General features: G+C 35.7%; 2 protein-coding genes across 11 annotated transcripts in view; one reads left to right on the forward strand and one right to left on the reverse strand.

The window, feature by feature from the left end:
* The window catches only part of su(r) (dihydropyrimidine dehydrogenase su(r)), a 21,330-nt gene continuing 7,024 nt past the window's right edge, over window positions 1–14,306 (reverse strand). For all 10 annotated transcript variants that reach the window (XM_089856753.1, XM_089856750.1, XM_089856752.1 and 7 more), the window contains 18 exons: window positions 10,487–10,648; window positions 9,915–10,111; window positions 9,767–9,848; window positions 9,531–9,615; window positions 9,352–9,459; window positions 8,284–8,453; window positions 7,047–7,257; window positions 6,800–6,984; window positions 6,033–6,248; window positions 5,808–5,972; window positions 5,117–5,188; window positions 4,973–5,056; window positions 4,791–4,911; window positions 3,981–4,243; window positions 3,032–3,211; window positions 2,833–2,976; window positions 1,632–1,715; window positions 1–1,546 (listed from right to left, as the gene is read on the reverse strand). In XM_089856753.1, the coding sequence (XP_089712879.1) occupies window positions 1,265–1,546; window positions 1,632–1,715; window positions 2,833–2,976; window positions 3,032–3,211; window positions 3,981–4,243; window positions 4,791–4,911; window positions 4,973–5,056; window positions 5,117–5,188; window positions 5,808–5,972; window positions 6,033–6,248; window positions 6,800–6,984; window positions 7,047–7,257; window positions 8,284–8,453; window positions 9,352–9,459; window positions 9,531–9,615; window positions 9,767–9,848; window positions 9,915–10,111; window positions 10,487–10,648 (2,811 nt within the window). In that variant the 3' untranslated portion in view covers window positions 1–1,264. The remainder of the gene's footprint in view (window positions 1,547–1,631; window positions 1,716–2,832; window positions 2,977–3,031; window positions 3,212–3,980; window positions 4,244–4,790; window positions 4,912–4,972; window positions 5,057–5,116; window positions 5,189–5,807; window positions 5,973–6,032; window positions 6,249–6,799; window positions 6,985–7,046; window positions 7,258–8,283; window positions 8,454–9,351; window positions 9,460–9,530; window positions 9,616–9,766; window positions 9,849–9,914; window positions 10,112–10,486; window positions 10,649–14,306) is intronic.
* LOC149616341 (uncharacterized) overlaps window positions 11,691–14,306 on the forward strand; it is a 4,161-nt gene continuing 1,545 nt past the window's right edge. Inside the window, exons 1-6 of the mRNA XM_089857099.1 lie at window positions 11,691–11,821; window positions 11,885–11,964; window positions 12,298–12,364; window positions 12,428–12,589; window positions 12,685–12,835; window positions 13,183–13,328. Of these exons, the coding sequence (XP_089713225.1) occupies window positions 11,744–11,821; window positions 11,885–11,964; window positions 12,298–12,364; window positions 12,428–12,589; window positions 12,685–12,835; window positions 13,183–13,328 (684 nt within the window). The 5' untranslated portion in view covers window positions 11,691–11,743. The remainder of the gene's footprint in view (window positions 11,822–11,884; window positions 11,965–12,297; window positions 12,365–12,427; window positions 12,590–12,684; window positions 12,836–13,182; window positions 13,329–14,306) is intronic.

Below are 14,306 nucleotides of genomic sequence, written 5' to 3' on the forward strand. Positions count from 1 at the left end.
TATTATTAAATTAGCGATTTATTTATTCTCTAACTTATATACGAAGTGTGATATTACATTATAATAATGATCACATATTGTGAAGGGTCTGAAATATAAATGTGAATGCTACAACAGATAGAACGTATTAATTGTAGTTTCGAAACGATTGAAAGGCCGTTTCGCTTAATGAAAATTAAATTTTGTTATAGAACGGAACTGATGTTCAAGCTTGCATTAACATTTTTAGAGATTACAGCGTCTCAAATATATTAGATGTTAATTGGAAGAATTCGTTAAGTTGTTTTACACGACAGATACGGTTATCAATTGCGCATTTTATATATGTAAATACATTTTAAATTTTAGATTTACTATAGCGAAAATACCGTTACTATAATAAGAATAGTCAAATTTCGACATTCCTTAATTTAACCCTTTAAGTAATAAAAGCCGGCCAATAGAATTTAAGAGCATTCTGTCTAACTACTAGGTTAGTTTAGTATCAAATTATTTCCTATCTTATTTTATATTATATTTTAAACATTGATTTTTTTCCTTAAAAAGCAAATAAAATTTAAATTCAATATTTTGTTAGATATAACTAACAAAAATCTCTCAAATTTAAAAGATAAAAAACTTTTACTTATTAAAATTTTCTATGTATGTTAAGTATTATCCATAAATTTCATGTAATTTGACGATTCTTATTTACTGTAAGGATGCGTGTATGAAGTAATCTAATTAAGGCGTTTCAAATCTTATTCTCTGAAGTAATCCTTAACGAGGGTATTAGAACGTTCGTTACAATGTAATGATCAGGCACTTATGTTATTTTTTTTTCAATATTAATTATTAATTTCTTTTTTTAAATTTTGTAATTCGATAAGCACTCACTACCTTTATTTTAATAATGAAGAAATTAACTATTATTTATACCTATTAGTGAACTTCATGGTAAAGAAATACCAAATGATTAGTCATTTACTTATCCAAGAATAAATTCAAATTCAATGTACAAAATGTTATTAAACTTGTAATGTGAAAAAAGCCAAGGCTAGTATTAAATATTTGGATAGTTAACTTTTGACGTAGTAATATCAAACGTACATAGAAAAAACACAATGTGGCTAACAGGCAGCTCTTTCGGCAACACAAGACGACCTCCAAAAAGCATGCCCACTGCCCAGGACTAGTAAAGGCAGGCTAAAATGCCAGTTAGACACTGTGTTTTTTGGGGTTTCTTTTTATTTAATTTTGGTAATATCAAATATTGACTATGGCATCAATATCCGTATCCTACAAGGTAAGGATTTCCTTGCAAGCTAATAAAATTGTGTAAGGTCTTTTCAGACTCATTTTTGGTCATTCCACGTTTGGGCATGTGAGGAATCATTTTCTTAACCATGGTAATGCAGTCATTGATAGGACATACTGATAGACAAAGTGTACATCCAGTGCAGTCATCCGTAACGTGTGGTAAATGGGTTTCAGGGTCAAATGTAATTGCTTGATACCCTGAATCGTTGCAAGTCATGTAGCATTTGCCACAGTTAATACACATATCCTAAATAATACAAATTAGTTTCTATAGTCTTTGGCTAATTCCAATGATTATGTATAATCATTATGTTCAAAGTCGAAATACTTACTTCATCGACTATTGCAACTACTTGCTGGTTTCGATCAAGGTTTTTGTGTGGTCCAAGATATTTAAGTGATGATCCAATCAAGTCCTGAAAGTAAAATTTAAACTTACATAGGGTTATCTGTAATTCAAATGATTAAAATAATGTTTTTGGGTAAAGTTAGATGTAAAGTAATATAATTTTACTTCCTGAAATTTGCTATCTAGGGATATACCTCTAATAATTTCTTAGAAAATTCAATCATGAGTTAATAATATGTTAGCTCCCTATAAGTTACTCAGGCTCCATAGGCGTAATGTATCCAGTGATTTCTTCTCATTTCGCCGCGCGGGAAAAAATCCGAATGTTGCGCTCTCTCTTAATTGTCGAAAAATAAAATCCCGCTCGTACTCCTCGACCTCGAGTCGTCGGCTGCTTTTTCACCAAGGGAGTGTTTTAGTCGTGAATGTTTATGTTTTAACAATTTAACATTAAATAATGGCGTTTGTGTCAGTACTGAGACAAAATAAAATGCAGTAACTCAATGCAATTTGCCGATATTGATAAAGAATGCTAAAGATAAGAGTTGTTATTGTGACTTGAAACCAAAAAATTATACAACTGAGCTAAATCCAATCCACTGATCTCTTAACTGTTTTCTTAACCGAGGCTACTGAGCGAAATATTCGGCTGCTTAAATAGCTCCGATATCATTGGCTAGCTTCCACTACACGCCCTTCCGGGAAAAACCGGAAAGAAGAGTAAATAAGATTGTCGTTCACGTGGCGGCCGCAGAGCGTCGCATATAATTGGGAAGCCGGCGGCGCGGAAGAAAACGCTGGAGTATAAAAATGAATTGCCTGAGTAACTTATAGGGAGCTAACATATTATTAACTCATGATTCAATTCAAATTAAGTTCAAAATTTAAAATTTTTAGTTTAAATGCCTTAAAAAAAGGCGTGTAACTGAAAAAGTTTAATCTAATTTTTTGGTGACAACCCGTGAAGTTCATATCTTCTGGACACGAATTTTATCTTGCCAAAGGCAGGAACCAATCAGATCTAAAGCACTAGGGCCCATTGGTTCCAGCCTTTGGCTTAACTAGCCTTTACCAAGCTTAGCCACGCTGTAGTAGAAAAACCATACTTAAGGGGTATCAACGGAGCCGCCCTTAGCTTTAATGTATCAGTTAATATGATATCGACAAGCAAAGACAATATTTACTTGTACACTTTGAACGTCCTTCACTTTAGGAGATGGTTCATGACTCTGTGGAAAATACGAATCATCTAGAAGATCATCTTCTAACTTTATTTTTACAACCAGCTTCTCTTTCTCTTGTTTGTACGGTCCGAATTCTGGTAAGGTCTATTGAAGTAACCAGGTTACCTTTGAAATTTAACAGTTTTATATAAAATCTTACTTTTCCAGTAATGTTTTTGTAATTAGGGACTGGTTTTCCTTTTTGATGTTTAGGTGTTGGTGGTGACTGTCCATTCCACGAATTAGTTGATTCAAGACTTTCAAGGTAAATAAGAGCTTTCAGACCCGTTATGTAGTCTTCAATGACAGTGAAGTCTTGGTTTTGTACAGCACTGCATACCTTTTGAAATACAACGAAGTTAGCATATTGCCAGGTCTCATCGCAATTAGAAACTGAAAGGTTTTAGTTTGACAGTAGCACACTGCTTCTTAAAACAGTTTAAAAACCAAAGCACCAAATTTCCCAGTACCTAAACTAGACACTTAACCGAACTGAGCATGAGCAGACAGGTAATATACGTTTGCCATTTCCCCTTGTATCAAAACAATGGTTTCACATGACAGCAATTATCCATCCACCTCAACCTTACAATTTAACCAATATGCATATGACACTGTTTTTAACGATAGCCATTTGGGTTGATTCTGTTTGAGAATCGCTCAACTCGAGCCATGTTCACACATACATGGGAAACCGGTTCGAACCGATTCATAACGCTTCCAAAGTTAAGTTTCAACAAAACTGAGAAGCTATAGCTCCGTTTCTTGAAATTGTTTCGTGAACCAACTTAAAGCGACTATTGAGGTTAGTTCCTACTATTCAGAAATATTTCACCAGGGATGAGACTAGTTTTCAGGGTTATTTCAGCCGTGATGAGACTAGTCTAAAGGATATTTTCGCTTGCCTTAACAATAGAAGCTAAGCAATAAAGTGTGAACCGAAGAAGTTAAAATCCTAATTTGTAATGAAGAGGGTTTCAAAACTAGTTGGGCAAACTAGTTCTGAACCGATTCCCGTATAAATGTGAACATAGCTTTAGTAAATCCTGTTCTCACTACAGACCCAAGTTTCATACCCTTTCAGTTTCTGGAATAAAAAATACAATTACTTGAAGAACACTGGCTCCACATCTGAGAAACTCGAGCCCAACGTCAGCAGAATCTATTCCACCAGTGGCAAGAATAGGAAACCCTTCGATTTCTTTCGCAATGGAACTTACAGCCCGAAGTGCAATAGGTTTAATGGCATTGCCTGACACGCCACCGTAGGTTGTTCTCTTTTCGGCACCCACATTGGGCCACGGTTCACCGTTACCCTTAAGCCCCATGAGTCCCGAGACAGTATTTGTTGCAGTTACGCCACTGGCACCGCCTAAAAAATAAATAAATTCAGTGTAATCATTTCAGCATTATTTCCATTTAACTCGAGGGTGGAATCGTTAAAAAAGGGCAGGAAAGGTTTTTTATTTTCCATACTGCATTATTTATATTAACAGGGATAGATTTAATTTTAGAAGTAGGAATGGAGAACGGTTAGTATTCACTTCAGTCTGACTCATAGCTCCCAGTATAGAGCCCCTCCCTCCAACACGTGACGAAAAGTTTAAATTATCTTTTTGGCTCACTTAAACTACGTTTTGATGACGTTAGTGACGGGGACGGTGAAAAATACGTAATTCCTTTTTACCTCTGCCGCTATGACCCGCCTCTTCTTTCACACGCGCGTCCACATTACTCTGTTCTCCATTCCTACTTCTAAAATTAAATTTATCCCTGATATTAATTTAGCATGGCTTAAATGTACAAAGTACAAAATAATAATAATCTGCCCCTGAGTTAGGCCTAACATCCCATTCAGTGCTTTATTAAAGTAGAACTTTATGCTGACGCTATACCTTTTGGACATCGTTCAATCTTACCTTCTTTAGCGGCTTTAGCTAATACAGCGATATCTGTGATGTTGGGTGTAAGTTTGGGAAAAAATGGAATGTTGATGCTTTCCATCAACCATTGGCAAATTTGTTTAATCTTTTCTGTGTCCTATAAGTAAAGGAAAATTTATATTGTGAGACTAAAACTATTCAAGCCATTATTCAATTACCTGACCACATGCCATTCCCATTCCACGTTCACCAATACCGTGTGGACAAGATAGGTTTAGTTCCAATGCATCAGCTTTGGCATTCTTGAGAATGATCCCTTAAATTAGCTTTATATAATTGTTAGAAACAATATGTAAACATACCTGGCAGGCAATGGCCAATTGCAACCACGATTCTTTGCTATGATACGGTGCAGTTATACTTGCAATAATAATCTATATGAGAAAGAGAAAATCCCATGTGATTTAGTACGATTTTATGGAGTATTACACATTTATTTTTAAATAATTAAAAATTCATTCATGATACTAATAACATGGAAAGGGACGCTCAAGCTGGCCATCTTCGCAATTACAAATCTACTATATATGACCATAGCTAATTTTTATTTAAACTGATAATTTAATGCATTAAAAAAATGGCAATGTCTGTCTAATTCTCTTCCAAGGGTTAAAGTGAATCAAGTAAAATCAAAAGACCTCTGTGAGATTATGTAAAAAATCATAAAACCCGTAAAACCTGTTCATACAAAGGTTTAACTCCTAAATACGTGAAAACTGAACCTGCCTCTTAACTTTAACTAACTCACCCTCTCAGTTTAGCTGAACTCTACCTCTCTTGCTTGCCAAGCACAGGATTAACACCATAAACCACTATCAAAACAACAGCGTTCTCTTAATATTTTATCAATGTTAGAAAAAAATTAGCAAACGATTATGTGCTAGAAAATTAACAAAGATGGTACCAACGGCAGAATCTTTGTCCCAGTATTATTTGCAGCATGAGTTAATTGAACTGAAACAATGAAATTAAATAATAACTGTGTGTCCTTACGTTATCTGGAAAATCAGTTTTCAACTCGTTTATAACACGCAGCCAGTATCCAGTTTGTTTCTCCGTAATTTCTTCTATGTTCAAAAATGCACCCTGCCCTGGTCCAAACAAATGACCAGAAGTAGTTCCTCGAATTATTCTTGGTGATACGTTTGTACTGACATCCTACGGGTACCCAAATTTGTTCAAAAGTGTTCCGGGATGAATTGTAACAGCGTATCTCACTTCATCCAAAGAAAATGTTTTTGTCACTACAAAACCCCAACCAGCTTCAAAGGCTCGTCTGATCATGGCAGCAGAGGTGCACGGCGGTGCACTGGCCAATCCGAAAGGATTTTTGAACTTCATTCCACACATTTCAACGCTTATGTCCACCAAGTCTATTGGTGTGTAGAATTTAGGTAAACGAGGTTCAATTGGTATGGATATACCTGTGGTTTCCTGAAATGTATTATTGATATCAACTAAGGAGTTTGGTGTAATTCGGGAACTAATAGTGACAGTGCACTAAGATCAAGATAGCCCAAGGGCTGGTCCTTAATAGTAGCCACATCGTTATCTATTTAATTAGCACATAAATAAAAGGAAAAAAATTCAAAAACCCTAAAAAAATCAGAGAAGTCAGACCCCACAGATAGAGAGGTACCCTCCCCTATCCCCAACACTTTAGAGATAAACTAAAGGATGAAAACTCGAACGTACTATCGAGTCTCTATGGTTCAGTGGTAGCGTGTCTTCCTGCTGCGCCAGCGACTCGGGTTCAATGTGAAATTTTTTTAATTAAAATAAAATCTCTGAGCTCAGTTACCCCTATTGGTGGGTTGAGGTACTATCGAGTTCCTTTTAAGCTAAAGTCTAACGATAACGAAAGCAACAACCCCGGCCACTACTACTACTACGGCACGGGTCAAACTATGAGCCTCATCGTATACTACGATATGGCTAATAAACCAACAAATAGCCTTTTAAAATGTATAGAAAACCAGAATAACCTGCAGATATCTATGAATATGCCACGCCGCTGTTTTTCCATCGTTTGTAGCTTCGACTGTTGTCTCGGCTATACCTGCTATGTCACCACCACAAAAAACCCAGGGTTCAGAAGAAACCATTGTTTTCTGGTCAACAATAGGCAGTCCGTATTTGTTAAACTTTAACGGTTGTAAAGCTTTAACAACTGAAATATTCACGTTGAAAATAAATTCGTGCTAAACTTTAGACCTATTTAAGTGAAATAACCTTCATCATTTTTTAGCGACGATCCAAAAGCAGATATGACGAAATCGGCTCTAATTCTTGTAGTTTGCTCTTCATCTTCAACCCAATTACCCTCGTCATCTTGTTCGGTTCTACAGAATTCCAGCGCAATTATTTTGTCTCCTTTAACAATAACCTTCCGTGGAGAAACGAATGGAAGAAATTCGCAATTTTCATCTTTTGCAATATCCACCTATTGAAAATAAAAATACATATGGAAAAATTATTTTATCGAATTTCAAGTGATGTCATATCAACCGGAAATACTCAATTGTAAGAGTATTTATTGCATTTTGAATATATTTGGCAAAAAGGTTTGAGTAGGCAAGGCACGCCTCTCAACTTTAATATTTGCCTTTATAGGCGCTCATATAATGTACTCACGTATCTTTTTTATCTCTTTCAATAGCTCTGGACCAATAAATTAAGACCAAGAAAAAACAAAATTTAACTTTAGCTCTGCTTTCTACCTCGTCTGTGGGTCGTCGTCACAAACCCTCACTAGAGGGGAGTTAAATTACTTAAAGTGACCTAATCCCTCCTCCGCGGCAGATGCTAATTGATAAGGAGAAAAAGTGCAGAAGGATACTTTGATGTGTTAAATTCGCCTTACTCTTAATTTTCAAGAAAACTTGATATGAAACGTTCGACAGAATGAATATAACTCACGGTAGCCCAATAGTCCCTTGGAATTGAATTATTACCTTGTGTTAATACTGTTTATATAAAACAACTGACAGAAAGATGGGCTTAATTTTTTTTCCGACTTTGTCAAGATTATTAAAGATGATGTAATAAAGCAAATTCATTAACGTAATTATATTACCCAACCCAATTTTCTATCTGCAATTGGTTTTGTTTGGATATAACGAATTGAATAAAGAATACAATGTGACTAGATGCAGTAATTTTTTAGATACGGCATGAGATCGAAAGTTTGGCCTTATTAATCATTCAAAACGCACGCTATCTGAGGATTACACTGACCAGAATTTCAATTTATTCGGGACAATGCGCGAGACTGCTGATGTCTTATTTCTCGTACATTGAACGCCGTTTACCACGAGATCCTCTATTGACCCAAAGTAAGTTGAGAAGCACTGAACACGTACGGACGGACATGTACAGAATTATAATTTCAATAATACCAACTTCTTCGGAGGTAAGAAACCGTTGGCATTATTGGTATCATTATTTGTTTACAAGCGGCGGTGGTTACCTCTTCAGGAACAGCTCTCATGTGATTAAAACCTTTCCTAAAGGCCACAAAAACGGATTTGGCTCCGCAACGGAAAGCGGATGTTGCACAATCGAAGGCGGTGTCCCCTGCACCCAGTACCACTACTCGGCCGTAAAGTTTAGGTAAGGATGATTTGCAATTGCACATACCTAAATAAAAATTATACATGGTGTTTAAATAAAGTCTGTCGTAAATCAATGGGTGTGTTCTTAGAGTCAAACTGAGTTGAAAGTTTCAAAGAACATGGGGCCTACAACATTTATTTGCAGGGATATGGGCTTCCAAACATTGGCCAATAAAAAAGGGAAAAAAGGAATAACCCACACATGTGGAGTAATTCGGTTTACTTTACCAGAATACACACACTTTACCCATTTAACTGTACACTTCTGCTGGATAAAGGTTCAATAACACTGTTATATCTTAGACTATATACGACTTAAATATATAGCCCCACATGTGTGACAATTCCTTTTGAGTTAGGGACCAATGTTTCGGAACCCATATCTCCGTAACTGAATGTTATAGAACCCATAGACCTTGACACTTTCAGTTTGATCCCAAGAATAGAGCTCCGCATCATCTATCCATTATCCACGTCTTTTTATCTTTATCCATACTCGAAAATTATCCACAGAACTTGCATGTTAAATCGTATTATATCCACAACTTTGCTTATAAATAATCGGTTATCCACCAATTTGTGGATAATGGATAGAAAATGCCCAGCTCTACCCAATAACACACCCTTTAATTTAAGACAGACTTATGAGAAACAAGTAATGAAGGGATTTCAAAATTGGCTATATTAAGATTAGAAGCGACCTAAGGAATCTTTGTGGTGCAGCAATGATACTTAGAGATATGGGATCGGCTTGAATAACTAATAAAGCCTCATGCTTTTACTAGCTTACCCGCCTTCATCTACAAGTTACATCCCTGGGCCAATGGAAACGGGGAGATTATTCTACAGAGCTGGTAGGCCCTTGTAGATATGACCTACTGCCCTTACGTATTTTTTCATGGCTTAACGTATTAAAGAATTACCCGCTTTGCTAGCCTTTGCCACAAGTGGAAGGAAATCTTTCGAAGTGTAAAACCCATTCTCTGGAGTCAAATTTTCAAAGATTTTGTCGCGTTTTGCTTCTGGCAATCCTTGATAAACGAAATATAGAGAAATTATATAAGAAGAAAGTTCAGTTAATTTCTGAGATTGTTAATTATACCAATTCCTATGAAAACCACGGCAGACCCATCCTTTTTCAGACCTTCCAATGTTAAATCTTTTCCTAGAGCTTTCCCATATTCGACCTATATTAAATATTCAACAAAAGCCAGTACTATATTAATTGAAGAAGTATTAAACAATGGAAACATCATCAGGTAGAACACGTTAACGAGTTCGTTATGGATACTGTTTCCATACTTCGAGTAGATCATACACATCGATTTAAAACAATACCTTCACACCCAAATCTTTCATCAAATCCACTTCAAAATTTACTGTATCAAACGGTAGTCGAAACTGTGGTATCTCAGATGAGCTACAGCAGGTGAAGTTTATTTAAAATTTCCTAAAATTACACAAACATTGTAATGTTCAAGTTTACCTCAGACCACCGGGAAATTTTTCTTTTTCATAAATTGTGACATCGTCATATCCTAGTCTAGCTAGAAAAGTAGCGCAACTAATAGATGCAGGACCTCCACCGATTAATGAAATTTTAGAATGGAATACTTGGGGCAGACTGGAAAGTGGTGGTAAATCCGGTGGTCTAATCTGGGGTATTTTCATATTTTTAAATATCTGAAATATAAAATGCGGTCAATTTCTGAAATATTTTTGAGTGACAAATAAGCATATTCAAAAGTGTGGTAGGACATAAGTACTATGGGTTCTATGGGCAATTTTGAGTCGAAAAGTTTCTATGAAATTTTGTCCTGTTGTTTGTTTAGAACATATGAGTGGAGTCATTTACGGATGACCCCATAATTAAATTATCATTGTTTTTCAGCTTCTTGTTTAAATCTAAGGGGTCATAGGTAAAACACTTACATCATAGCATGCAAACGGTGGCCCTTAGGACAAAATGTTATAGCACATTTTCGACTCAAAATCTTCGATAGAACCCGCTGTAGTACATTGGTCCTACGACCTATTTTAGAACACACTTTATTTTACCTCCGTGGCAAAATGTTGAAGTCCATTTATGTTAATGGCTCCTTCTTCTGTGGCTTCCAAGTTGCATCCCCCCACACAGAGATCACTAACGGGGCACACCATACCGCAAGTAAGACCCAAAGGATTGTCCGAAAATATTGCTTTGGCAGCTCCATAATAGTTCTGAAATATCACAAATAAAACATTACTACTATTTGGCCTCGTTACAATTTAACTATTGCATCATTAAATATTTATATTTTTATCAACACCCTTTATTCCATTAATTCCAGCAGAGAAGCAAAAACACTGGGTTATTTCCCTCGAATCAAAAAAAAACCTTTATTGTCATCAGAGATAGATTTAGTTTTAGAAGTAGGAATGAAGAACGGTTAGTATTTACTTCAGTCCGACTCATAGCCCAGTATAGAGCCCCTCCCTCCAACACGTAGCGAAAAGTTTAAATTATCTTATTGGCTCACTTAAACTGCGTTTTGATGACGTTGCTGACGGGGACGGTGAAAAATACGTAATTCCTTTTTACCTCTGTCTCTATGACCCGCCTCTTTTTCATACCTCCCGTCCCGGGAAGGGTGTCCGGGACTTTGACGCGCGCCCAGAATAATCTGTATTCCATTCCTACTTCTAATACTAAATCTATCCCTGGAGATAGTCGAGTTGGCTAGCCTCCCCTGTGTAGTGAACTCGAGCTCCGTCTGGTGTTATTTTCTCTGCATGCTACTTTAATGGAATGGTCTACTGCACTCAAAATAAAAAACACGAAAACAAATGTCATTCGCCCTTCACTTGGGGTGCGTTCTTGGGTGTGTGTGAAAATCAATTGAAAATGACAATGAAATTATAGCTTCGTGACAGAAAAACTTCGGGACACTATTAACTTTTCATTGTTATAGAATATAGATGCAAACTTTTTCAAATCATTGGGTAAGGTATCGTGAATTTTGTCAGCAAATCGATTTTAAATAAATGACTTTGGGAATGTAGTGACGTACTGTAACAAAAATCGTTATCTTGTTTCCAGGACAGTGTGAAAGCTTTGATTTATGCCTGGTGGATGAATCGTTATTTGAATTTTTGAGGTAGGCTCCATAGGGTGGTTTTAGTTTAAGCTCATTAGAGAATTTAAAATTTTCCGCGTATAACAATATTTGCATAAATTGTTGTTTATAAAAATGGGTAAGTAAATTAACGTTTAGATTTTGATGTGACGTTCGGCAATTTATGGTTTGAGTGCACGATCACTTGCCAGATAGCGAGATGGTTAAGAGATTGAAAGAATTTTGCGGAAATGGACTAGCCGTAACAGATCATCCTTTGATTATCGGAGTGATAGAAGTATTAATTTAATGCAACACAAGAATAATTTTCTATAACTAAAGACGTATCGTTTCCAATTAGAATTCTTTGCATATGGAAGCTTTCAATCAATTGGCAATTGCGATGATGGGGAGAATGACTAGGCTGACAAATCGCACATGGTAATATGAAATTTCAAGTTACAACTGCAGGCAACTAGCAAAAGTTCATAAGATATGTTTCATAAGTTTGTCACTGTTACTGAGAGCTTGTCATGAAGTGACCTAGGTGAAACATCATAGATTCTCATAAAGCGACGCCTGGTGTGGCGCTGCCAATGGCTTAGTACTAACTAAATATGAAGATTGACAGCAAAACTGAGTGTAGTTAATTCTCACGTCTCTCTCAATAAGTCTGTAGCATTACGAAGTATAGGTAGTGCCATTCTTAAGAAACATATCTTATAAACATATGATACTAGGAAATACTATAGTAATGGTTTCGTGTTTTACAAGTTTTGAATTCAAAGACATATCAGGTGGACTAATGACCGAAGAAATTCCACGAGATTTTTATATAGATGTATGTAAAAATTACACTTGTTTAACGATTCTAAGTTATCAGATTTTACCCATAATCCTGTAGGATGTTGAAGTATTCTTTGGAGCCTTAGACACATCTGCTTTTGGTAGTTTCAAGTATTGGGTAAACTCAGCGTGGATGGAAACGGCTGATTCGTTATTGATTAGTAAAGTACCGGAAAAATACGAAACCAATTATTCAGCTCTAGTTTCCTTGGACGATGAGGTAATTTACGATTTTGGCAATTTATATTAAGAATTGTAACTTCTAAGTTTATAATCTAAAACACTTTTGTCTATATTTATTAAATTGCGTTTCAGGTTATAGGGTTAATGATAGTTAGCATCTTCTCTGTCACCATGTTCCTAAACCTTTTTCGTAATATTTTCGTCAAGAGGGTTACGTGTTTGACTTTTAAATCAACTCTCTTAAAATCATTTTGGAACATTATGTGCCCCATATTGCGTCAAGGTAAAACGTGATAATACAGTGTCGAACAGATCAGACGAAAATTTATTCCGAGTTCAATGTCGCTGTACTACTCGTGAAATCAGAGCTGTTATTTTCATTTCTAGCTTTAAATGCAGTACAATACTGTTTGTCTTTGTTCTGAAATTTATTGTACCGATTCCATTAACAGTGCAATATTTTACTCAAAAACCATGTTCTTCTGATTTGTTCCACACTGCACTGCAGATTAAATTTCAATGAAGAGTACGAAATTCTGAATTTCTCAAAATTAGGGATGATGAATGTGCCTAGAAACATATCAAATAGGGTGGTAATTGGATCATGGCTTCTGTCTACACTTATTATAGGAATTTACGTCTCTTCTTTCTTGAAATCACACCTTTCAACGATTGGATATAATACGCTGGACAATCTATCTGATTTATTACATAAGAGTGAAGCAACACCCGTCGTGATCAAATACATGAACGAACATACCGTTTTGATTAAAAAGGTATCTGTAATCTTATCAGATTTCAGTAAAGGGGCTCTTAGCTAACATTGTAAGAGTTTTGTGGCAAGAATGACCGTCACTTTAATTGTTGGCAGACGTCTTGTTATTTCAGCATTGATGATCGTTAGAAAAATATCCCTCCGTCCCGTGGAAGGGGGTCCGAGACTTTGACGCGCCCCCAGATTACTCTCCATTCCCACTTCTAAAATTAAATCTGTCCCTGGTAAAATATAGATAGTAGTGACGAAATCTTTGCAAATATTCCCATTACAAAACTTTCGCAATTAGCTTAACGTTTAATAGAATGATAGAATCATAAAGTTGAATACAATCCATACAACACCAGTTTATAAATTGCATCGGTATGTAAATCGTTTTCAAGATTCTATAATCAGTATTACCAAAATATTCTTTATGAAAATGCAAGAACTTTCAATTAATTTAAATTCTAAAGAATAAGTGTTATTCCAATTCAATTTTTTAACGTTAAGATTTGACGACTGAATAAATGGTATAGAATCAATAGAACCTTCAACCTTTCGACGTAAAAAATGAGGATAGGCAACCCTCAGTATCGGGACATACGTGAGGGCTCATTAGGGTTGTAAATTTTCCGGAAAAATAAAACGCGGAAAATTTTCCGGAAACTTTTCCGGAAAATTTTCCTCTTAGCGGAAAAATATAAAACTAGCAATTTTGTGAGCTTTGAATCAATTTATCTAACTTTTAAAGATTTAAAACATTCTCCAGTTATTTTGCCATATTTAGTAGATCTATTAAAGTAACACCAAATATTAGTGGTTGATTTTCCCATAATATGTGACTTTAAACAGGGTTAACAAACTTAATAATATTAACAACATAACACCTCGTTTCCCTTACAATGACGCAGACTATCACTATCCTTTATGCCTGATAATTTTAGTTTCACTTGGGTCTCTTAACGGTTAGGTCTCGACTCTCTAACGCGTTATACCG

The sequence above is a fragment of the Phalangium opilio genome, unplaced genomic scaffold, assembly GCF_054372755.1.
Source record: "Phalangium opilio isolate 3A_F unplaced genomic scaffold, DU_Popi_V2 ptg000217l_1, whole genome shotgun sequence".
NCBI classification, from domain to species: Eukaryota; Metazoa; Arthropoda; class Arachnida; order Opiliones; family Phalangiidae; genus Phalangium; species Phalangium opilio.